Source organism: Diorhabda carinulata, chromosome 3, assembly GCF_026250575.1.
Source record: "Diorhabda carinulata isolate Delta chromosome 3, icDioCari1.1, whole genome shotgun sequence".
NCBI classification, from domain to species: domain Eukaryota; kingdom Metazoa; phylum Arthropoda; class Insecta; order Coleoptera; family Chrysomelidae; genus Diorhabda; species Diorhabda carinulata.
Window position 1 is genome coordinate 18,679,363 of NC_079462.1, and position 26,397 is coordinate 18,705,759.

At 30.2% G+C, this 26,397-nt stretch overlaps 3 protein-coding genes across 6 annotated transcripts in view; 1 reads left to right on the forward strand and 2 right to left on the reverse strand.

Moving 5' to 3' along the window:
* Positions 1–8,038: 8,038 nt before the first annotated feature.
* Positions 8,039–11,527, reverse strand: LOC130891190 (uncharacterized). Of its 2 annotated transcripts, XM_057795791.1 has the most exons (4): positions 11,362–11,488; positions 11,056–11,306; positions 10,231–10,926; positions 8,041–8,755 (listed from the first exon to the last, which is right to left on the reverse strand). In XM_057795791.1, the coding sequence occupies exons 2-4, from the start codon at positions 11,093–11,095 to the stop codon at positions 8,202–8,204; spliced, it is 1,290 nt and encodes a 429-aa protein (XP_057651774.1). In that variant the 5' UTR covers positions 11,096–11,306; positions 11,362–11,488; the 3' UTR covers positions 8,041–8,201. The 2 variants fall into 2 exon arrangements, with proteins under 2 accessions (XP_057651773.1, XP_057651774.1); XM_057795790.1 differs by having other exon boundaries at positions 8,039–8,755; positions 10,231–11,306; positions 11,362–11,527.
* Positions 11,528–12,600: 1,073 nt separating this feature from the next.
* Positions 12,601–20,575, reverse strand: LOC130891228 (anaphase-promoting complex subunit 2). 2 transcript variants are annotated; one of them, XM_057795843.1, is made up of 10 exons: positions 19,853–20,575; positions 19,451–19,543; positions 19,161–19,299; positions 17,239–17,401; positions 14,408–14,666; positions 14,091–14,245; positions 13,817–14,022; positions 13,417–13,750; positions 13,066–13,304; positions 12,601–12,889 (listed from the first exon to the last, which is right to left on the reverse strand). In XM_057795843.1, the coding sequence occupies exons 1-10, from the start codon at positions 20,443–20,445 to the stop codon at positions 12,689–12,691; spliced, it is 2,382 nt and encodes a 793-aa protein (XP_057651826.1). In that variant the 5' UTR covers positions 20,446–20,575; the 3' UTR covers positions 12,601–12,688. The 2 variants fall into 2 exon arrangements, with proteins under 2 accessions (XP_057651826.1, XP_057651827.1); XM_057795844.1 differs by lacking the exon at positions 19,451–19,543.
* Positions 20,576–21,908: 1,333 nt separating this feature from the next.
* The window catches only part of LOC130891227 (rotatin-like), a 36,258-nt gene continuing 31,769 nt past the window's right edge, over positions 21,909–26,397 (forward strand). The window contains exons 1-8 of one of the 2 annotated variants that reach the window (XM_057795841.1): positions 21,909–22,150; positions 22,203–22,390; positions 22,439–22,731; positions 22,830–23,106; positions 23,286–23,423; positions 24,038–24,256; positions 24,557–24,723; positions 24,953–25,172. In XM_057795841.1, the coding sequence (XP_057651824.1) occupies positions 22,108–22,150; positions 22,203–22,390; positions 22,439–22,731; positions 22,830–23,106; positions 23,286–23,423; positions 24,038–24,256; positions 24,557–24,723; positions 24,953–25,172 (1,545 nt within the window). In that variant the 5' untranslated portion in view covers positions 21,909–22,107. Of the gene's footprint in view, positions 22,151–22,202; positions 22,391–22,438; positions 22,732–22,829; positions 23,107–23,285; positions 23,424–24,037; positions 24,257–24,556; positions 24,724–24,952; positions 25,173–26,397 lie in introns of those variants that run through there. The other variant, XM_057795842.1, reaches the window with a different exon arrangement.

A 26,397-nucleotide genomic window follows, 5' to 3' on the forward strand; every position in this document is an offset into this window, starting at 1 on the left:
CCGTATTAATTCTCTCTGTTTGGTATTTTATTTCTTCTTTAAAGTACGGGTCTATTTCGCTTACGTAAATATTTTGATTTGTTTCTTCAATACGATTTTTTGCTTCATTTAGGTACGGCCATCTTTGTTTTTCCAGTACCTGTTTTTTCTCTACACTTTTCCCAAAGTTTGTCAGTTAATTCTTTTAAAGGATTTTGATCTTCTGTGTATATTTTCAAGTAGAATTCAGTACTTAATAATTTTCAACGGTATTCTAACGCCATTTCTCCACATTCTGCTAAGAGACCATTAGTTGAAGTAGATTTCATGGTTCCAGTTATAATTCTTAGACCCTTAAATTGGTTTTGATCTAGTTTACTCAAGTCTTTTTATTGCATGGCTTAAGTGTAGTAGAAGCATAATCTAAATGAGATCTTATTAATCCTTTATATAGTAATAATAATGTAGCTGGATCTGCTCCCCAGTATGTTCCACAAACAGCTCTCATTATGTTTAACCCCTTGTTTACTTTGTTTCCAATGTGTTGAATGTATGATCCCCAATTTAAGTGTTTGTTCATTATTACCCCTAAATATTTTATATTGTGCTTGAAGTCAATTTCCTTGCCGTTTATTTTAATATTTTCGCTTGTTGCCCAGTTTCTTCTATTGTTTCTTAAAATTACTGCCGCGCATTTGTCAGTGGATATTTGAACATTATGCTTGTTTATCCACTGATGAAATTCAATTGAAAAATTTATAAGTCTATGAATACTGCTAGTAGGAACTTTTTTCGGTGAATGCTTCTAAGACAGAATGTGTTAATAATGATATAGTTTCATTGCATCCCTTGTTTGTACGAAATCCTAATTGGAATTTCGAGAGAATTGTTTGATTTTCGATTATCCATTCTATTCTTGTTTTTATAATGCCCTCTAATACTTTACCCGCGCATGATGTTAATGCAATAGGTCTATAACTGTCGTGGTTTTCTGCATTTTTTCCAGGTTTCAGAAATGGTAGTATTATGGTTTTTTTCCATTCTATCGGAATTTTGTTTGTTTCAACGATCTTGTTATATATCCCAATTAGTTTGTTTTGTGTGTTTTGGTCTAGACTCTAGATTTTTAATCATCGAGTAGGAGATTCCGTCTTTCCTAATTGTTTTGTATTTTTTCCTTGAAATTATGTTGTTGAATTCGTTATATGTTATTGGTTCAAACTTGTCATTACAAGTTGCTAGACTGAATTCAGAGTTGATATTACAAATAGTTAGGCTTTCTAAAATTTTCCCTGCTATTTGATAATTCGGAAAATTAGTGTAATTGTTCTGAGAATAGTTTTTGAAGCCTTTGATTATTTTATTGGTTGGTGTCTCTCTATTGATAGTACTGCTAAATTCTCTAAATGAGTGTTTCTATTTTTCTATTTTTTAATTTTAGTTTTACATATGTTTTTATCCTTTTGAGTTCAATGTAATTTTCCAAGTTAGGTGAATTTATAAATTTGTTGATGGTTTCTCTACGTTTTTTGATTAGTTCGAAGCATTCCTCGTCCCACCAAGCTGCATATTTTGATTGGTTAATTCTTATCTTACTCAGTAGGTATAGTTTCGTTTGCTGCTACGTTTAGGGTGTCATAAAAATCGTTGTAGTCCAAATTTTCCTCTTTTTCTGTCAATTTATCTGTATTACTTGGTTGAATGAGATCGAGTCGGCTTTTTTAAAATTTCTTTTGTATATTACCTCCTTCATAAAGTTCATTCCATTAGAAAATTCACGGATGGTGGGGAAATGGTGACTATTACCTGGGTCTTCAAATACTTTCCAATTGCATTTTTTTGCTATATTATTAAATACAATGGTTAAATCTAGTGCTGATGGGTTGCGATTGTGCTCCCCCATACGTGTGTACTTGCCATCATTTAGTACTATTAAATTTTCGCGTTCTAGTAGTTCTTTAATTATTTTGCCATTAGCATCATTACCATTGCATCCCCACATGCTGTCATGAGCATTAAAATCTCCCATGATTATATGCTGATTTGTTGTGTTAGATATAATTTCATTACATTCTTCCAAGTTTGATTTTTGTCCTGCTGGATTTTATATGTTAGTTATATTAATTTTTAATGATGGTACCTTAAATGTTATTACCTGCAGAGTTTTAAAAATATTGCTTTTTGATGATATGATATAATGGTCTATACCGTTTTTAATGAGGGTGCAAATTCTCCCATATCCGTCGGTTCTGTCTTGTCTGTATATGCTATACTTTTTAATGTTAAAATGATAGTTGCCGTTCAACCATTTTTCGTTGAATAAAATGACATGTGGTTTTAGTTCATATATTACAAATTTTCATTGATCATAATTTGCTCTGATGTTTCTAATGTACCACTATACTATTTTGAAGTTTTGATTTCCGCCTTGGTCTCGGTTTTTATCATCTCCTTTATGGGTTTTCGTGCTTCCGTTGTGATTCATTGTTGAAGATTCTGTTTCCTGGTTTGTTCAGTAGCCTTACCATAATTTGGAGCGTATATTCCCTATCGTATTTATTAAGTTTGTTAGCCATATTCATAATTTCATGTAACTTATCTGGAATTTCACTTAATGTTTTAGTATCTGCTTCATCTTCACTATTTACCATCGAGGATGGTATGTAGTACGTTGATGCTGGGGACTGGTTGTACGTTGATATTGATGCTGAGGATTCTTGTTGGTTAGTCTCTTTCTGATGATATGTTATTTGTCCATTGGGAGTTATCAAGGCCCCTTGATGAGCTTCCTTATCGTAACCTGGTGAATTAAGTTTCCTTTCTTTGGCTTTTACTATTTGTGTGAAAGTATTTCTTTTAGAAGTGTTTTGATTGTTATGTATGCTTCTTCTCTCGCTTATTGTGATTCCGTTATCTTGTTTTGTCGGATTGCCAGGCAGTTCCGGGAATTCGTCGTATCTTCTTATAAATCCCTCTTCTGTATTTCTCTTTGGATTTCTTTTGGGAAATCTTTCATTTGCCTCGTAAAAGGATATGTTATCTAGTGACATCGCTTCTCTTATAAGTTGTTGTCTCTCTCTCTCTCTCTCTCTCTATCTCTCTCTCTCTCTCTCTCTCTCTCTCTGGACAATTCCTGCTAACGCTGTTGTGCTCCATAGTCGCGCAGTATTTATATTTCATTATGCATTCCGCTCTGTCTTCCTCTAAGTGTGTTTCTCCACAGTTCAAGCATTTTTCTTTTTGGTTTTACAGTGTTTTTTGATATGTCCGTAGCTTAAACAGTTGTAACATTGTAAAATTGGTATAATGTATGGTAGTACTCTGTGCTCTATTCCGCATATCTTCACACTTGTCGGCAAGGTCGTTTCCGAAAACGTATATCTTATGGTCTCTGTTGGCACTAATTCTACCTTATTAGTTTCTTCGTCACCATCCTTCGAATTATTTGTTGTTTCCGCCCTTAAATCTACCATGTCTATGAATCTTTTTCCTTAGAAATCGCTTTGCTTCTAAAACTTTTATTGCCCCATTATTTACTTGTGAATATTTACTGAGAGGCTTCTGGAAAACTTTGACCATATCTGATTATTCGAGAAATAATCCGGATCACATTCACTGTTGTTCGAAAACTTAACGGAGTAATTCGATCCCAGCCATTGTAAATTTTTGGCTTTTTTATATTAAAATAGCTTTATGGTATAGATACTATTTCTTAAATACGTCTGTGTGAAAGGTTTTTGTGAGTGAAATTATAAATATCCTCCGAAAATGGAACGCGATCTTCGGAATAAAAATCTCGTTCTAAGATAGGATCCTCAATTAACTGATAGATGATATACCTGATCCAGTTTTTCAAACTGTTTGAAAATTTCCCCCCTAAAGAGCTTATAGTCAAACACAAAGTATTTATAACAAAATAAATTGAGAAATATTAAATTATACAAAAGCTTTATATATTGAAAAAAACACAATTGAATTTAAAATTTTGTGCCCATGATAATTTTAAAAATTTTCGGTACTTAGATTTCAAAATTTTTAGCTAAATAAATTGACTATGTATGTTCAGGTTGATCCGCATCTCTAGTTTAAATTACGATACTAATTTTATGAGTATATTTTTTATTGTATTTGATTGGATATCAGTTACATACTCATTTCAACATCAATTTAATTTCTAAGCTTCCATAAAACAACAGCCCATGAGAATATATGGCAAAAAAAGAATAATTTGTACAAATCTTCTGGTGTCTTGACATCAAAAAATTCGATGCTGTTTAAATTCTCGTAGGTTTCTTGAATGAGGTTTGTTATTTCAGAAATCATTTCCAATTTAATTTTAATAAAAAATATAAACACTAATAAAGATATGGAAGTGGATAAATAGTTGTCAAATTAATGACATTTATATAAAAATGTGGTATATGACACAAGGAGGAAAATTTTTTGAAAGATTACGATGGTGTACATAGCATAATAATAATAACATCCTAAGACCAAACAAAAAATTATTACAACTCAATCCACTTCAACCTTAGACCTATGGAGGTTAGAAGTAAGGAGAAGTACCTCATATGCGACAAAAGTTGAAAATATGTCCAACTGTATACGATAAATAATAGTTCAAAAATCTACCAGAATAGCGCTGGTGTAGACAAAGGTATGAATGTAGTAATAAATTGCAGTTTGCTGAGTTAAAAATTTGACATCTTAGTTCATTATTAAAAATTTCGTTGTACAGAAGTGTGAAAAGTTGCTAATGCTGATGTGGCGCTACCCTTATTTAACACATTTTCTACGGACACTTTTTCGTATACACAGATTGTTCTCCTTACCTCTACCTTCTATACTTAGACCATACAACTACATCGCTGCTACTTTGGTCATGAAAAGTGGTAAAACATTTGAAACGTCTCGCTTCAAAACAATTTTGCACGACTATTCACGAATCCATATGATATGGTTTTCAATTCTTCTACAAGAACTGAAAACAATTTTCGTGTAAGAGATTCAGAAATTTTCATTTATATAAGAGAGGAATGTTTTGTGATATTACGAACTGCTCAGAAAGAGACCAATAATCAATATTATTCTAATCTGAATTATTAAGATTAGAAAACTTAAGATTAGGGTCTTACTCACTAGTGGACCTTAAAGTCTAATGTTTTAATAATACTAAAACCAGCGTGTTACACTTATCCTCACTATGCTCTGCTTTCTCACTAAATAATTATTGCGCTAACTCGAAGGGTTTAAAGTCTTTTGGTCATGTTTGTGTTGTCTAGAAGCTGGATTGCCTCGACGTTCACATGATGAAGCAGACGATTTTTATGACTACTGCCAAATTTAGGTGTGATTTCACTGATTTCACTGTGTGATGTCACTGTTTCGGAATTACCCGGGTGTATCGATGACTTTCCTAAGAATCTTATTCTGGAATCGTTGAATAATGTCGATGTTACTCTTACTGGTACAACCCCACAGTTGTGTGCCATAACTCAAATAGGTCGCAGTATTTGCCTGTTTAGAAGCAGATGGTTGTACGTGGATAACTTGGAACGTCATCCTAGTAGCCAATACAAACTCTTCATGTTTTTTTTATATGCACTTTCCAGCGAAGTCTCACGTCGAGAGTCATACCCAGATATTTTACTGTATTACCTTAAGGAATATTAACATTGTTTATTTTGACAAAAAAGTACCTATCTTCTTTATTCGTAAATATGAATGGGTTTAGTTTCATTCATGATGTAAAGACGACTACAAGGTGTGCTATTGTGCACCAGTTGGGAAGCAGCCAATGAGAATTCGCTCCCAAAGAGATGCACAGAACGAGTCGAAAATGAGCTCTCGGGAAGAACACACCTTGTAGTCTTTAGTCATGGTTTCATTCAACTTAATACGCCATCTCTTGGTTCAGCTGTTAATTTGGTCAATGGATGTTTGTAAATTTGCAGCAATGGCGAAAGTAGCCATTGTGTGGTATTCAGGTTCAGGGAGTTCACTAGTGTACAACAAATAAAACACTGTACCAAGTACCTTACACCTGCCTTAATTTCTACTAAATCAGAATAGGATTCGTCTCTGAAATATCTATCTGACAAGTAAGACTTTAGGGTCTGATAGAACTATTTCCAATTTGTGGAGTAATCCATTGTGATATACTTTATCATAGATCTGTGCCACATCTAAGGAGACAGTGGAATAGACCTTTTTCAGAAGATTCAGGAATGATTACTAGACTTTTCAAGGTATCGATATCTATTATTAATTTCTAAAAAAAGATTCAGAAAGTAATGTCTAATTTATTTTGATAATTCAAATTCAAAAAGAATTAAATAAATTGGAATTGATTCTGGAAAACGCGAATTCCTGTTTCTAAGAAAGGGAATCGAAAGTCCTTACTGGGAGTCTAAAACTATCAACTGAGAACCTTGTACTACGTTTACAAAATCTAAATCGACCTCATTATTCAAATTTTTAATTAACTTAATACTAGTTTACAAAATTTGAGTTTTTGTCTAATGGCGTGAGCTTTGTGGTTGATAAGGTTCACTTAGTACTTGTTTTTGTCAAATCTACCTTCACATTTAAGTTTTTGCTCCATGTGTAATTCAAAAAGACGTTGTTTAAGCAATCCAGATAATTTTATTTTTGCTATATATGTGAAGATTATGTATTTAAAGATTGTAGAAAAGTTATATTCGAGCTGAAGAGAAATACCTATTTTGCGTATTGTGGAATGAGAAATTTTGAGCTACCTATTGTGTTTGTAAATCGTGTGTGGAATATTTGGAATTATAGAAAAATTGTTTAATAAAAGTGATTTTGATTTGGAACACCAATTATTTGGCAAAAACCACGATATCACCTCTTCAGTTCTAAAAATATATATAAAAGAAGCTTTGGAGGAGCAACTCATCACAAAATGATGCATATTTTGAAAGTATGCCAAATGAGCCAAAAATCCTTTTCTCAAAATGAGTGAGATGATCTTGTAAGAGATTTCAATCTTTTAAGACAAGCTTCAGAATTGTTAGCATTAAGACTGAAAGAAAAAAAATGCTTCCCTCAAACACTAAAATAACACCGTATTACGGCGTTATTTTTCTGAAGAAAACTGTATTAACTTTTGTTCAGATGTTAAAAACTCGTTGATAAAAATCGGCTTGAAGCAATACCAAACAAACGACTGGCGTTTATTTATTAACAGTTCAAAACGTAGTCTAAAATATATTCTATTATATCATGGAAATAAATATGCTATGGTATTGCCTAAATACGCTAGGCTATTGCCCAGTGGCCCAGTATCTATTTAAAAATGGTGAACATTTTTCTTGGTCAACAAAGTGGTTACACTAAGTTTCCCTGTTTTATATGAGTTTAGGGACAGTAGAGCTAAACAAGAGCATTGGATCAGAAGAAACTGGTCTTTGGGAAAAAAAATGGAGCCTGAAAATAAAAACAGTCCAGAATTCATTAGTAATTTGTGACAGAATTATCCTTCCACCATTACATACAAAACTGGGGGTCCTGAAAGTTTGTTAACAGTCAATTCACCGAAATGAATTTAAATTCAACGTTCGGCGCGTGTCTAATTATGGAAAAACTATAAAATATATAAATTTTTTGTAAAATACTCAAAAGACCTCATTCTAGGGACCTGTAATACAGATTTTTTATTTTTTTCGGTTTTGATAACTTTTGGATAACTTGATTAATAGCGAAAAAAAATATATAGAAATCGAAGCAAGTACTCGGCTTTAAGCTGATTCTGTTGAATGGCAACAATATGAAAGAAAATAACAACTTCTTCGGTATTCGGGAAACTATGCAAGCTGCGAACCCCTACCAGTTGCTCATGTACTGTAAAGATCATACTTTATATTGAATTTTCTTCAGTGGGGGAAAATGAACGAAGAACGAGCAAAAAACATGCTTAAAATTAAAGCTGGTTTTGCATATCGAAATATGGTTTGTTTGTAAACCTGTTAATATCAGTAATTTTCATGCATTTTAAATATTAGTTTCTATACTCTATTAATTTGGAATAAAATAGAAATATTGCAAAAATAAATTTTATTAGTTTCTATTAATGGTAACTGCATCAAGGGTAATTAAAAATTAGTCCAAATGACTAAGTATTAAAATTGAGATTAATAAGGTAAATAAATACAAAATGTACTATAAAAAATATAAATTTGTATTAAAATTGATTACTTAATCTAAATAGTATTGATAAGCACTTTAGAAGCCGTTTCTTGTGAAATTTGTAAATTTCTTAATAGCGTTGACATATCCATGGGTCCATGAAGCTGTAACTGTTTCAAAAGTCCTTCTAAACCCAAATTACAGCCTCGTCTCCATATCTCTGTAACATTATTCAGTTCTTCTACATTATGTTTCGATTTATACAAAGAGGCTCTTTTTAGATTTTCTAATTTAATTTTTTTATCACTAATACTTTTTTCTATTGCTTTAATTTGACTTATTAGTTCACGTTTTTCGTTTTTTTCTCTATCTGGGGTTGAGGTGAATGCCTCTTCTTCATCATCAAAACTGTTACAAAGTGTAAGTGACTTTACTTTAAGTAATTTCGACTTTTTTATTTTGGGGGGATCTTTATTTTTGGTTACTTTCTCAACAACCTCGTTTGATAGTTTGAGAGATTTTGTTATAAAACCATCTTCTTCATTCATTACTTCAGATCGTTTCTTCTTAATAACACCTAAATCTTCTTTAGCACATTGAATTGTGTCAGTTTTTTTAGCAGAATTTACTAAAATAATTATATATTTATTAGTTGCAAAATAAATCTCTCATAAATAATCTTACATTTGAAGAAAAAACTAAATCTTCAAAGAGCAAAAAGAGTGAATAACAAAGGTACTTGTTATATCTATACCATATTATCATGGACAAATCGTCAGTCAGTACCAAACACATAAAAAAATTATTGCTTACTAAAAAAGCAATGAAGAATGAACAAAAATGATACAATTTTGAAACTAATCTACTAATATGCAAGTACTTCAGTGAATTGGTTTTAAGCCCAAAAGAACTTGAAAATAAGATGAATGAATAGAAAACAAAATTATATATAGCATGGAAATATATTGTTAAAAAAGTTAATATAAACGCAACAGGATAAATGTTATGTGTACTGCTGCCCAAAGGATCTTTTGTGTCCTCTTTTCTTGCTATGGCATTGGTGTGTTTACAGCTGATCTATTAATTTCACTCCTCTTAGAAAGATTTTAAAAAAACAGAATGTGCAAATTGCTCTCATTGCTAAACCGAGCGTCTTTACGTGTGCATTGAGGCGGCAGTGCCCCCACAACACTGTTAGTATTTGTAGATTGTTCTTGCCTAGATTGATACTTCAACAGATCTTCCTTAGTTATAATTTTCCAGAAGTATCTTTGCTTGTTCCAGTAGCTGGTTTTACCCCTATCTACAATTTTTTTCAGTGTTTTCTCTATTGTTTTGTAGCTGATACCTCAAAAGGTTTCAAGTCCTCTGAAGGGTTATCCAACCCAGTTTTATAGCGAGTATCTCAGCTATTTTGATTGATTTAACTTTAACAGTTAAATAAATGCATCTGTGAAACCAAGAAAAACTTAGAATATAAAAAAATACAAAATTTTTTGATGAACTTGATGCTCAAAAAATTTTTAAAAAAATGAGGAATTATAATGTATATTTTAAAATTGAAAAACTTCAAAACCTGTCAGTTTATTGAAAAATTATAAGAGAGCTTTTTTGTAGAGAGTTCAATTTTATATAAAAGAATGATTTGGTGTAGCCTTTTTGATGAACCACTGAAGAGTCCTGAAATTCTAAACTCAAAAAACAAGCTTTTCCATTTTAATCATGCGAAAAAATCATAAATTATATTATTAATATTAAGGGATGTGGCTTTCACATGATTTTTTTCATCATTTCCAACAATATTTTCAATATATTTAAGACAAAAAAATAATCATTTTTTTTTCAATCAGTCTAATATTTACTATACAATTATGCTGAAACTATTAAAAAATCAACAAAAAATATAAACAATTTTATTTTGGTTTTAAAATCAACTACTAGATACAAACAAAAATATGGTGTGAATACTATCAATTTACATTTTTGTGCAATTATCACTCTTTGAAAACCAAAAGTTTATTTCTTCAAAAATTTATTTATTATCTATGAGGATTTACAGCATTTACAACTTAATATGTAATGAAGAATATTTAAAAAAAATACCTGTTAAATCACCAATCTCTTGTTCACTGAGTCTCTTTATATTAATTGAACAATCTCTAAAAGTATCATGAGAATTCGTATGTTTATAATCACTTTTATTTACAGTTTTTTTCCTCTCACATGTTTTTAACTTGGTTGTAAAATTCTCAGTGATTCTAAACTCATCATCAGAATCATATAAAATTGTTCTTTTAAGTGGAAGTTTAACTAATGGATCATTAATAGTTGAACTAGTTTCATCTGATGAAGTACTGGACATATTTGTTGAATCTGGAACTTCAGCTTTCATTACAGAACTATTATATGCAGAAAGATGGTATACATCATCTTCAATCTCAACTTTTTCATCCAAAGATAAAAATTTATTAGATGGCTGATTACTAGATTTTACTTCAGTATCTTGTGTGTTCTCCTTTTCAAAATCATCACTATTCATTTTTCCAGAGCCCAATGTTTTCTGTTGAATTTCTAAACGTTTTATTTGTCTTTTAGATAAAATTTTAATATTTTTTTCACCATTGTCTTCGATGTTTTCTTCCCTAACTTCAATAACTGCATTTTCATCTTTCTGAAAACAGCTATCAAGGCTTTTCTTTACTCTACTTTCGACTTTTTTTGCACTATTAGTTAAAGAACTACTTTCTCCCATTCCATATTTTCGCTTTGTATAAACGTTACTGTTATCAGGAGTATTTTCTGAAATACTAGAATTTGAATTATTTAAACCTTGGGATAATATCTTTGAAATACTATTTGGTGTTGTTCTTTTTCTCGACAACCCTACTGTACGACAAGGTGTTAATAAGTTTTTATTTATAGCATTACCAAATGAACTTGATTTAATACCTCCTGGAGTAAACGACATTTTCAAACTATAATAAAATTTGTAATAACTCGTTCATAAACATTAAATAATTTTCAAAACATTTTCTCCTTATTGTAAATATTTATTACAATCTTCTTTTACTTCGGAATCTTTTCGAGCCTCTGATTAACCAGCTATCCATCCATAAAATGTAGCATCACTATTATACACTTTTTAAAATAGAGCTAACGAAAATATTTTATTCATATACCTATAATAGATTAAAAATGGAATATTAATGATATATTAACTGTAAACGAAATCACCTGTGTGGTTTGTGATGTTGGTTTTAAATTAGAAGATCAATTTTATCACAAAGTTACTACTGAGTTCAAAACAAATTGAACATTTATGTAGAAATAATTTTAATTTCAAGCTACTTTTTCTTCAAACTATTAGAAGATTAGTGTCGTTATGTTTGAATCTATATTTAGTTATTTATATACATACTTTAACTGAGGCCGAATTCCACTTCCCAAGGAAGTGGGGGAATTAAGGTTATAACCCAGATGCAATCAATAATGATATTTTTGTATTTACAGCTGTATTTTAACAGTCTTCCCATAAATATCGCGCTGACATACAAGCATAAAAAATATTTAGTTTATTGAACCCGACATTTGAAATTTTTCCTTTATCAATTACATTTTTCACCACGATCTTTCAACATAGCAGAAAAAAACCACACATGATAAATTTTCCGCTCTTTTAGAACATACTACCACTGAAAAGAACGAAGGCTTTTTTATTGATTTCAAATTTTAAAACCAGTTTTTTCTGTTTGATTACAAAAAATATGAAGATAAATTTATTTGCTCTTCACACACTGTGGCCAATTACGTCTGAAAAAGGTTGGTGTTACAAAAAATGATAGGTTAACAAAGGTCGTATTATAAGATCTGGAAGTCAATGAGCAAAGACAGTTGAGTTGGTGAGGTCATTTACAAAGAATGGAATATTCAAGACCAGTGAAGAGAGTACTGAACGCAAAAATATACAAATATAGAAAAAGAGGAAGACCTAAAAAATGGGATAAAGTAATTGATTCTATCCAATTCAAAGGGATTTTATTTTCTTTCTGATTGCTTAATATCGGGGGTTGAGCACATAGGCCCGTCGTGCCTCACTTGACGTCACCAAAGGCCGATGTTCTTTAAGAAGCCAATCAGCTTTGGCTTAAACCCTTTGATGTCATTATGCAAGTTGCGACGCTTGTCTAAGTGTTTAAGCCACACTCTGGATCGTCCGTGATGCCCATGGTGTGGAGATGGCGTCTTAGATGGCATGACGGTTAAAAATCCAGTCATTAGTCGAATTTAGCGCCTGTTTAGTGGGAGCAGTTGTTTGGTGTGAGACGCACACACCATCTATATGTGCCTTCACTCGTCTCATGTCAGGTGTCTATCCATCTCTACCAAACTCGCCTTGCGAGTAGACAAAATTAGGGTAAACTAAAATACAATCAAATTTTTTAAAGAAAAGAATATATTAGAAGAAAGTACAAATAATATGTAATCAATTTTATTGAGATCAAATAAAAACAAAACTTTATCTAAAAATATTCAATATTACTTAAGATTATTAATTTTGTTGTCATTTTGGTAACTTATAATATCCGTTGGAATATATTAAATGATGTTCACGAACTTTTCGATCTAAGAAAACCTTCAATTCCTGAATATTGCATTCTATAGTAGGTCCTTGGAATGCAAACATTTTCAACATCTGATGAATTCTTTCCAAAGGCAATGTATCCAAATTCATTAGCATACCCACAATGTAAGACCAGAATGTCTAAAAACATATAAAATTCAATACAAAACAGACTTAGATCTCAATTATTTGAAAACACAAATGCAAATACACTGAATGGTCAGCAAGAAAAAAACTGTAAACATTGCTCTGCTCCATATAAACATGGTATATTGGTATTTAATCACCATAGAAGAATTGGTAACTATGAAAAATACCTGTAATTCCTCTTCTCTTTGATCCTGTGCGCTAGCCATAGCTGATTCTGTTTCATAATCTTCAACGAATACGTCTTCTTGTATGCTAGCATCTTTATTTTCCAAATCCTCTTGAATACAAAAAAAATCTTGAAATGTTTCTGCTATTATGCCATGGCACTGCCAAAATCCAATTTTCCTTCTGAGAACAGTTGAAGGGCACTGCATTACTTTGCTCAATTCATCTAAATCCCATTGAGCTACAATTCAAAACCAACGACAATTAAGAAGTTAGTATTTACTTTGTCTTACAAAATATTGAAACAACTGAGATACATGTAGAATAATATCTTATTCAGAATAACAACTTACCCCTCTCTTGGAAATGCATTATAATTGTAGCATGCACTGGCGAAACTGACAAACTCAAAGTTCGATCTGCCAATTCAATATCCAAATCAACAAAACCTAAATGATTTTTCCAACACAGAGTGCGACTACCTTTTAACGTCTCAAATGCTGTTATATACTTTGAAATTTGTGAATGAACTTTAGGGTGGAGTGCTAATTTCTCTTCTTTGAATGCAGGCCAAAATTGGGCGCTAACAATCATTGCTGATATAGGTATTTCTTCTTCTGTATATTCGTTGTCCTGCTTGATATGTTGAGTTATCCTTTTTGAATCTGCCACATCTTTTAACATAACCTAAACAAATAAATTCCACGTTTTTTTTGGTCCTCCAATATTCATTTTTATTAAGCTTAATTTTACCTCACAATAATGTAACTGAGAATCACCAAATCTAAGCTTCAATAACTCCAAGTAACGGATTTCTTTTTCAGTATCACAACCGCATTGAGTTAAAAGTCGATTGGCTAATAAAGTTCTATATTCATTTACAAACAATTCTTTACTTCCGTAAACATTCACTAACATAGAAATTATGTCAGAAGTTCTTCTAGATGTGGAAATTTTGTCTGAAATTGAAAATATGTTAATAATGATTAGACTAATTGATATGGATATAAGTAAAATATGTACATACTGGGAGTAGTTTCAATTGGATCTGGTAGCCAATTTTCCCAATCTTCTGAATCTTCATCTTGGGGCGTGTTTTCATCTACTTGGACAGCTTCTCCTCTAACCAATTCCTCAGCTAAATCGTTAGGACCTTCTTCAGTCAAACTTCTGACAACACATCTACAAATGTTTTGTGAAATAAAAACTAGATTCCACAGAATAATTTATAAAAGTGTACAAAAATATTCTGTTTTACTTAAACGAACTAGAAATGTTAATAAATTACAAAAAGAAATTAATGGTTAGTATTATGTTAAGGCAAATAAAAATGCAGATTCTTACCTAACAGTATCTTCCCTACTTCTCAAATATTGATGCACTGGTTGAGTGACAGTTTCTAATAATAAACCTGTTGGATCTAACACCCTCAAAGACCTAATTGCAGCAACATAAGCTGTTAAAACATCAGGAGTACTAACTCCAGGATGGAGCAATCTTGTTTCCATTGCTTTTTGTAATGTTTTTGTCAACATTGACTTCAAGTCGGTTCTAGGAAGACATAATCTCAAATCTTCAAGAGCTGGTAATGATTCTGGATATTCTAAAAAGAATATTATTTAAAGTTTGAAACTGTATTGTTTATTTACATTGTTTCATTTAAATAATTTCTAGGAAGGTCTATAAGGAGTTTTGTAGGGCAGTTTAATTCAGTTTATAATAAATAGTCATATTGAACAGAACGAAGTAGCAAAGTAATCGAAGAATTTAAATAAATTATTCAAGTTCGTTAAGTGATAGTGATAAATAAATTAGTTAAGTGTTGTGTAAGGTATTTAAATAAATAAAGAACGTAAGAGACAGTGTCTCTTAATTCACCCCACGAATAGAAACCGTGTAAATAAATAAGAAAAACATTACAATACTTTCAATCTACCAGTTTTATTTCAATAGAATGTCACAATAAATTATAATAACTGGTCTCCGAATTCCCACCCACTTTACTAAAGTATAGTGCAAACATATAAGTTAGGATTTGTCTTTGGCTAGCTTATTAAGTTACAAATTAAAGTGCCATAATCTCAGATATTATAATTTTAAATAATGTATACAAAAAATGAGAAACAACTCAGAAGCTTTTAGCTATAGATCATTTTTTTAAAAGTCTTGTCAGAAATAACTTTTACATATTAATAATTTCCTTTCAGAGATTCTAATTTTTGAAAATACTTCTCTCCACTCTTTTTTTGATGTTGGTTTATTTCGGAACAAAATTACAGGCAAGTACTGTACTTGAAGTGTGGATTTGACATATAAAGCCACAGTTATTATAATTTTTCCTAACGATCTATTGAAATGTATAATCTCATAGATATCCCTATATTTTGCAAAATAATTTTTAATACTGTATGTTGCATGAATTATATATGATAATATACAAATTTATAATCAAAACAAAATCTTTCCCATTATTTCAATCGTTGATAAAGATAGAAGAAAATAAAAAATACGTTGTAGGGTAAGTTTTTCTCGATAAAAATAAATGAATGTGTGGCATTGTAACGCCAACTAGTGATATGCTCTGACACTACGGCTAGAAACAAATTGCATTTCAAATTAATGGGACATAAATAGTATTGAGGTTATATATTTTTATCATTCATGGAAGAAGAAGACTTTCGTAAAATTCTACCTTTTTAAATTGTTCTCTGTTTATATAATTATGTTTGTATAATTAAACTGATTTTTTTTCTTTTTCATGTTTTGTTAGTCATATGTGACTTTTTATTGTATTTTCCAGGTATTGATTTGTTTGGCCAATATATGTAGCTTCACAGTTATTACACGGTATTTTATAAACAATATTGCTTTTTTTGATTTTGGTGTTAGTGATTTTATTATAGAAAAGTGTTTTGACAATAGATTAGTGGGTTTGTTGCGAATTTTCAAATCATATTTCTTGAATAAATGTTGGAATAGTTGTGAAAGAACATTTATAAAGGGAAGAGATATAAATTGTTGATTATTATTTTGTGGGTTGTAAAATGTTTTTATTCTGTCTTTGATTACCAGGCCCAATTATGAAATTCTGGTCTGCTATAACATATACAAGGGGGTTCAGATAACAGAATGTAAGTATCGTACAGATAAGAAAGTATCCAGGTACAAAATATTCTCTTTTTAAAGTGCCATCTTCGGACGAAGGTTGGCGACCATCATGACTATTTGTATTTTATTTGCAGCTGCTCTAAAAAATTGATTTGATGTGCATTTAACCACAAAATATAATGAGCCCGAATGTTGATATAGAATTCGGTGGGGACGGGCGGCCGGCGCGGCAGCTGCTATATTCCTCGGCTTGCAAAACTTGTGACCCTGATAATTGTAATAATTTTCCCCAACACTCCAATGAGTCAAGTAAAGATGAATCCGAATGTGAAAAATCAGATTCCGATATCGAATTTGTTGAAGATGTAGAGTCTAAATGATTTTTCTGTATTTTCAATAAAATATAATAAGAAAAAATTTTAATATGTATTGATTTTTTCCATATTGCCTACAATTAATTAAAAATATAAAGAAAAATTTATTAGAAACTTTTTCGGAAAATTCGAAATTTTCAATTGTTTACTTAAAAAACAAAGATATTCATTTCCATGAAAGTAATTTTATGAATGATTCATTGGAAACCGATAATTTTGGAGTCAGGTATTTATAATCTTGATTACCTTAGAAAAACGACTTTTTTAGATTTACGAATTTTTTTCGAGAAAACTATAGCTTTTACAAAAAAAGCGTAAAGAACCTTTTTTATCAAGAAAAACTTACCCTACAAAGTGGTATTTTTTATTTTCTTCTATCTTCATCAAAGACTGAAATAATAGGAAATTTTGAAAATTAAAATGATTTTTGAAATTTTTTTTTACTTTGGGAAATCGATATACCTCTGTTTTTCTTAAATCAATTATTATACTTTGAAGTACTAGTAAAAAAAATCAACCTTTTTGCCTATAACTTATTCTTTTGGTAAAAAATTGTCTCCGCCGACTGGGCTATTAGTTTGATAAGAAAATTGTAAATTTGAAGATTCAGTTTCCATTATTTTAAAATTATTATTACTACAAATACATAAACTTTCCTATTTTCAAATATAAAAAAACATAAATTACACTTACCTATTATAATATTGAACAACTGATCTATCCTCATCTTTGTATATATAGTATATAAAAAATTAATCAATTTCTTTTCAGATGCGTTGATAGATTCTTCAATTGGTATTAAAGTATCATAACAGTATATATTTCTAAGCCAATTCAATATTATATCCTGAACCCACTGAAAAATTATCTCTGGTAAATCACATACATATAAAAACGAAAATTAGCAAAATATTCTTTAATCACAAAGCCAAAACAAAACATATGTTAGTGATAAGCAAATACATCCTCGAAAAATATTTTGCTGAACATATAAATATCAATTTGAAATCACTTACTTCCAATCTACCAGAGTAAATTTCAGTAGAACATTGCGGTACATTATAATATATCCCTGTTGTACAGGAAGCATACGCCACTCTTTGAATCCCCTACTTTATATATTTCTATTACCATCGAAATCAATCAGTATCAAAACAAAAGTGAGGAGGTGTACACGTTCACAAAAATTTTAATTTTTAAATGATAAGTTTATTGATACAAATAATTGACTAGAAAAAAATGTTAGGGTCTTGTTGCTATAATGGTTTAGAAATAACTAGATTCCAAAATATTAATAAAAAAAATTACAAAAATAATCTTATAGTTATAGTCTTCAGAGATGACGGTCTGGTCTGGAAACAAGGGTAGCGGAGTGAGTTCATTTCATGGGCGCTAAATTACCTCACACTGTGGCCGTCAGATCAGCGTTATAATCAAGAGATATTGTGAAATTGTGTTAACCTAATCATAATTATTATTGTTTCTATATAAGTACAAATAATAATAGTTGTAAAAATACTGTAAAAATTTTCATCTTTGCCCATGTCCTCTGTCTATCTCTAGCATCTCTAAATAGAATCCGAACAACAAGAGAATCAAGCCACTATATAGAAATTGAGCTTGATTTCCACACCTGTATGTAAGAACGTGTAAGAGACTGAAGGTGAACGAAAGCCTATCAATTTACCTATTTTATACTAAATTTTCCCACCAAAGAACCTAGTCCCGCGAAAAATAATTTCAGCGGAAAACCTCTTCTTCAAACACTAAACTATAGAGTAAGCTGTAAGGAATGGGCCCTTTGTCCCTATTTAAACTGTTTAAAACAGTTAATAGCTTTTATTTTAATTTCAGTCTCTGAAGACAGTGGCTTGGTTATCAAAACGAGTGTCGGACAGTGTAATTGTTTTGGTGTAGTGGTAGTGTAAACAGTGTGTTCAGCATTGAAATTAGAAAAAATGAACATGAAGATAAAAAACAATAATGTACACAATCTTATAGTGAGGACTCAAAAAATTCACCTCTTTCAGGTAAACAATTTTCAAATCTAATATACAGAGACAGCCTCATTTCTGTCATTTATTCAATTGTAATTATACTACAAACTTGGTTCACTTTTTTCTTTAATTCATTGAGGTTTGTAGCTCTCCAATAGCTTCGTTTTGTTTCAAATAATCCCAAAAAAAAAATATAAAATTAAGGCACTACATGAAGAAAAAGTTTTTTTTCCAAATAATTGTTAACCTCTCATTTATTGTGAAGTAAATGCAATATCACAAATCTTCATTTTTTTGATATTCTCTTCAGGAAAAAGATGCTGAGTTGTTTGTACAATATAACTATTTTTTCATTTTTTATATATTTTTTAAATTTACAATATCACAGCTTTGGACAAATTAACCAGCTAAAGCTAAAAATAAATCCCCATTCACATTTTCTCACAACACTCTTGTTAAGTAGAGTGGGAATCCAGTGGAATAATTAAGTTTATCCTAATTCATTGAGCTCTATTGGAATTTACACTAGTACTTTGGAATTAAGTAGAGTTTACATTGGTATCTCTGGCATTTTTTTTTCTGATTTTGAATATAAATTCAAATTATTTGAATAAATACCTTTTCAAGAACTCCAACGAAAGATGAATCAAAACTATCCTTACAAATTTTATGGATATGTAAATAAATTGCATCATAAATAAGATTTGTTAATGTTTGACCAACTAGAGGTTCTAAAAGTGACATTTGTCCCAATTTTCTAGAATACAAAATAATTTAGCATTATGAAATTATTATAAATATCAAATGATGAATTTCATTTTATAGAGAATACATACAGAATTTCTATGTGTCTGAAATAACCAAAAGCTTTATTATTTCAAATAGATAATTAAATTTTATGAGTCTACCTAAAATTATACCTCTTCCAATTTCTATTTAGTGTATATACTGGCTTTAAAGCTTGTATTATACTCAAATTTTCACAGAGACATTGACAGTATCTGAAAGCAAATATTTTTACCAATATATAGTCATGGAAAATATATCAACTATATAGTGTTTTGGTTATCTGAATTTAGGTTTAGAAATAGAAATGGTACTAGCTTATATTTACTTCTATTATAAATAATAAGTCAAAATGTCATAGACACTTAAAGGTACTTATAAAATAGAATACCTACTTTAATTTTTATTACCTTTGGGTTCATCTGTTCTATGAATGGAAGCCCTCAGTTATCATGGATTCAATCGAAATGTTTTTACAATTTAAATAATTTCATTTTGATATTAAAATTCAAATTGATACATACCTATTTGTTTCCTGGAATAGATGCATACAATTGCAATGTAAACTTTCCTGTGAACAGATTATACACTGTCCAAAATTATTTTCGTCTACATCTTCCATTTTTAAAGCAACTTTGTAAAAATTCATTACTATAACCTGATAATCTAAATGTATTTGAGATAGCAAAGTAGCTTTAAGAATAAGTTTTAGTGCATTATGCATGTCTTTTTCATTATATACCAACTCATTCAAATATGTTGCCTCTCTAAACAATTCCAATTTACTCATTGTGTTATCTAATTGTCTATATGAATCGAATAAAGATTTCACAGCATTGTAAAATTGTATGAATCCTTTACTCTCATGTTCGTTACTTTTGAAATAAGACCAAAATGCAGGAGCAACTTCATCTCTCAATCTTTGTTCTATTTTGCTTACTATAAGGTTCTGTATGTGTAAAGTGAGTTTAGCATTTCTAATGAAATCTATAGCTTCAAAAAATTCATGTTTCAAGAATAAGCTCTCTTCAAGTTGACACAGATTGATACTTTCATCTAAGATTGGAAAAATACGTTTAACTAGTAACCACAATTCTTTGTAATTCATTTTGAACATTAAATACTATCATATAATTACTAAGAAATTTTCAAAATTATTTTTAAATGTTGATTTCTAATTTTTAAATACTTGTTTATGGTTTAAAATCTGTGAAAGTAGTAAGCTGTCAATTTTTGTCTTAAGGTGCGTTCCATTAGGTGCTCATAACGCTCCAAATATTTGTTCTATATGACCACAATACTAATCACGCCCATAAAATATTAGTAGGCCGAAAAGACACTCACCAAAATGAGGTGACAGTTCGTACAAAGGTGACGAAACAAGTCAAGTATATCGAAAAAACAACAATGATTTTACAATAGTCTATAATGAATGAAATTCTACCCTAATTTATGGATATTAAGAAAATTTTGATTGTATTCGAATGTAAATTATTCGAATACACCACTTAAACGAAATATAAATATATTATTATTAAATTGAAACCGAGTCTTAGGAGTACTTATTGGAACCCATCACTAATAGTCTCTTGTCTCGTATATTAGACTATGGTATGTTTCTAATTGTCTTATCAATGACGAAAAAATCCAGTGAACAGTAAGGTCAAATACCTAGGTATCAAGTTGAATTAAGGTTTCACTTTCAACAAACACGCAGTATATAATCTGCAAACACATGAAAAACACTGTCGAAGTGAGACAAACGAGAGCAGTACCATGCGGATTAATCGGTAGAAAAATAAAGCTAAAGACGGAAACAAAACGAACAGAACAAAACTATAGGCCCAACAAATCATAATGCTGAGACAAGCATTACCTGTCCACTTGACAAAAAGAAACGAAGGAGAAACAGGACCGCAAAAAGTATTCGACATCATGAGCAACAGGGCAGAAAAGCTATTCGAGGAGCTGGCAACACACCCTAACGAGGAATTAAGGGAGCTCATCAGGTACACTAGAGAAGATTATAGGAAACGGGTAGGCCGAGAAGATAGGTTAAGTACATAAATATAAAAAAAACGTAACCACACACCAATAAAACAAAAAAAAAATTCTAAGATCCTAGGTTTTCCCAGTACCTACGCACTTCATAAGCAAGTACCAAGTTACACATCGAGAACAGTTGTAAAGAAGGCGTAGTACTACTCGAATTAGATCTTTTATTGACGAAAACAGACACACGGACAAATTAAAACGTCCAGATAACCAAGATGACAAGAGTGTATAGCCAACAGGCCAACTCTTAACAAAAAAGATAAGAGCTCTAGAATCTCCTATAGAACGGGGAAAAGAAGGAGTCTACGCGTGAAGCTGCGACAGAAACCAGGATGAGGACCTGTCGAATGACAGGGGGTGGTGGAATGCCCTTTTCGCATCCATCCGCGGATTTCTCCGAGGGTGGAAGCTAAGACAGACGGACCTTCCAACGCGCGCGCATGTAAATCGTCTTGATTTTATGTTTGTTTTGATTCAAAAATTAATTAATAGATTTTAAGATTCCACGTTTCGACCGTGATTAGTATTAATTTTGTGCTCCAGTCAAAATTCTACCACGTGACCTCATTTGACGCTCGAACGTCAACATAAAGTTGCACCTTAAGACTGTCCTGTGCATTTAATAATCCTAACCTACAATATTGTTTAAGTTATACGTTATCCTTTCAAATACAAATAGAAGCTGCTAAATTGTATCGCCAGATTTTTAAACAATGAATGCACTATGGGTGACAAATATATTAATTCATTGCAAATAGAAAAATTAGGTAGGTTGAGTAAAGTTGTCCAAGTTTAATTACTAGATCAAAAATATTTAAGGTCATAAAATCCAAGAAATACGAGAAAGAGCTCTCAGAAATATCGTTTCTAAACTCAATAGTGGAGTTTTATTTGATAATGATTTGGCAAGGAGTAAAGAATTACTAGATAAACTGTTCAAATGGTTTTTATTTGAACCTTGTAGTGATGAAGATATTGTTTTAGCTCTTATTAAGCGAATTTTGAAGGTAGGTGAATAAAATAAATGGAATTCGGCTTTAACGTAATTATTTTAGTCCCAAAGTGGGCAAATTTTAACCGAACATATCGGAAAGCAAGTAATTTTGAATGAATTGAAAAATATTAATAAATACTTAGAACCCAAATTTGCACCTTTATTAGAAGACATTATAGAGGAAATTAGTTCTTTAGAAAAAAATGCAGTACCACCTTTAGAATGTGATGTACCTTTAAGCTACAGGTCAGGTACAAGTGTAGTCCAAAATAATTACTCTGCACATATCAAATCTACAGCTACGACTCAAGAAGGATTTTTACATAAAGAATCTTCTACAGAACAACAAACAGGGTGAGTAGTTTTTGAATATGCTTACATTTAATAGGTTATGTAGATATTATGGAAATATAATATGTTTTTACACAGTTAATTATATGTTACTTCTCTAGGGTCCAAAAACTATCTGAATCTACAATTTCAACAGTATATGAAAATTCTCCTACATATCGAATAGAAGAAATTGACTCCTCAGATGAATTGCCAAATTTATATTTTGATTGGCAACCTCTTATAGAATCTGATAGGCATGTTCTAAATTCTGTAGAAAGTTCCCTGATTAATCCACCACAACCATCCTCACTTTTACATTCTTGTGAGTTTTTTAGAGATGTTTTGCTACATGATTTTCCAGCAGAAATTTTTCTACAAAGACCAAAAATTGTTTCAGTAAGCACAATTATTATTAATATAAATACGATTAATTTTTTGATTTCATGATGATGAGCTGATGTTATGCTTTTTTATATATATTTTTTACATGTTTTATATGAAATTATAATGTTGAAATTGATATAATAGTAATTCACATAAATATTTATTTGTAACTAATTCATGATTCATTTTAGGAATTTTTTGCTTTATTGAACTATGGATCAACTAGAATTACAAATTCAGTTTTTTCATGTCTTTATAATTTGACAATAGAGCTGCAGACAAGAATCAATCACTGTAATGACGTTTCTATGCACAATTTTAAATTAAAGGTTAGTTACTTTTTGTTTATTACTTTCTTTCAAATTGTTGGTATTTTATATATATTTACGCCTTTTTTTTTAGTTCAGCATTAATCACCTCTTGACCTGCGGCTCTTCCATTTTTTAGTTGCTTAGCTGTGTTTATAAATACTGTTGAATCTATTCGTATTCTCCTTCAATTTGTATGTCTGTCTGTGTTCCCTGACTATATCTTCGGTCAGTAGTGTACTATAATGTTGAATCCATTCATATGCTGGTATTAGGTGTAGTGATGTGTTGGTCTTTTCATAGTTTTAATTTTTTTGGGGAATTTCTATGTTTCACTGCACCCTCGCCCTCCAATGTATGTCTCTGTTTTTTGAAATTTTCTCTCAGGTTTCTCTTTTTTTTAATAATTTTGCTTCTTATTTCTCTATTCTTGTTTTTATATATTTTTTTATTTTTGATATATTTTTGCTATTTGTTGGTATTTTAAAAATTATTATGAAAACAACTAGAATCTTTCATAAAATTTAGTACTATTTAATTACCTCAACATATTTATCTAAAATACCTATTTGAGTAAAATATTTAATGGATTCAGTGGTTTACATATTTTAAGATTATTTGTTTCAATATTTTAGAGTATAATAGAATCAGGTTTTCCAAGTTCTCCTCTCTCAGAAGACAATAGAAAATCTGAAAATGATTTTATGGTGCAATTTAGTGATCAATTTGAAAATCAAGAAGAAGTTAAGAAGCATAAACACAATCAAATATCAACTTTAAAATACTGTTTGTTTACTATTGATGCTATATTCGAATATTTGTCTTCCAAACAGACAAAAAAGAAAAAAAATCAGGTAAAGCTGGTAAACCAAATACATGCCATCAAATATGAATTTGTCACATTTAAAAATAGCATTATTGTTTCCTTACTTTAGTACTCAACTCAATGTTTACTATCTACACCAATGCTCACAATTAGAGTAATTGATGTGAGTTTTGATATCCACTTTCAGCCTCTGAAGATAGTAACTTGAGTATCAAAACGTGCTCAAGGCACTATAATTTCGAATGTTGATATTGTGGTATGTTGTGTCTAGTCTGCTAGAGCTCCACAATTAATGCATCGAAGCAACTATAAATTAATTTACTTTTAGGTTGCAACAAATTTTTGCCTGGTTTTGCTTGAGAAAATATTAGGATTGTTAAATTTGTGTGTAGGAAAACAGAGTTTGTTAACAATGCGATCGGAAACATCCCTGAAATTGCCAAATGATGTTAACAAAATACTTATAAAATATGGAACTGCTTTGGAACATTTTAGGTATGGATTTGAGTTTTCTCCTATCTGAAGAATATTGTATTGGTAGGATGTGCAACTAACAAATAGCATACATTATTATCATAACATTTATACTTGAATAGATAAAGGAAACTCCTATTCTAAAATTGCTATCAACAGCATATTAGGAACTAGTTTTCGTTCTAAACTTGATAGTTTCATAAATTACATTTGTCTCCATAAAAATAACGAAATATCCAAATTATTTTAGGATCGAATCCATATCTTCTGAAAATAATCTCAAATGTAGAGCCACATACCTATATTTATTACATAACTGTGCAAACTTATTAGAAAAATTAGTTCCATTGTCAAAAAGTTCAACTGTATTACCAAAAAATTTTAAAACTGCTTTGGCCAATTCTCTTTTGGATGTGACTTTTAGTCGATTATATCCCACAGTGCATAACAAAATTTTAACTTATGTGGAGGTAAGTGAAATAATATTTACTTGTAGAAAATTGGGATTTACGTTTGTGATAAATTTTAATATTGATCTCAAATAGATTGAAACTGCAATAAATATGTGTTCATATTGGTTTCAAAGAGTTATGCTGTAAAAATTGATGATACAGTCAATATTTCTGCAGGTCACTTTATTTTTGTATCATTGAAGAGGTTAAACACCCATATGAAAATTTTTTTTGATATCATTATATGTGTACGTAATTACAGAAACTGTGTTTGTGGACATAATTTGAATTTATTAGAATAAATTCATTTATGCATCTTAATGTTCATGATTTTAGGTGTCTTCTGTTTTAAAATTAGTTTTTTTAATAATTTTTGATAAAATTTGACGTTTTGACTTTTCTTTAAGTCTTATCAAATAATTTTAAAACAGAAGAGACCTAAAATCAAGAACATTAAGATGCATTGATATATAAAAAGGTCTAAGAATTAAGAAATTAGATAAATTCATTTATTGTGCTATGCTGCATCTTGTTTATTACTTGTGACAAGTCAACATAAAAATTATAAAAAAAACTGAGAATTTAGTTTAAATGTTTAAAAGGATAAAAAAAATAACTTTGAGCATTGATACCATAATTGAAATAATATCAAAAATTATAGTCAATAAATATTTTTAAAACTCTTTACTTCACTAATTCCGTTTGTTTTTCTTGATGGGATTTGATAATTAATATTCAATTAACTTTCCAATTAATTTGGATGACAATACATGGATAAAATGAGAAATTTATTGAATAATTGATTCGTGATAAATTGCAAAATATAAAAAAGTGTAACAAGAGAAAAGTTAAAGAAAATAAATTATTATTTAATACTTATCAAGATATTTCCTACATTCTACTTACAGAGCAGCGTGTAGTAGTAATTTATAAAAACATTTTATCACATGGTTATAAGAATATATACATTCAAATAATATGTTTCCATGATTTAAAAATGAATTTTCACCTTCTAACATCAATTTTTCATAGAAAAATTTAAAATTCATTGTCAATTAATTTATTCTTATATATTTTATGTTTTTCAACTTTATAACTCTTGTAATAAAATAAATCTAATATATAAAATTCTCGTGTCACAGTTTTCGTTCCCACACTCCTCCGAAACGGCTTGACCGATTTTGATGAAATTTTTTGTGCTTATCCGGTATCTATGAGAATCGGCCAACATCTATTTTTCATC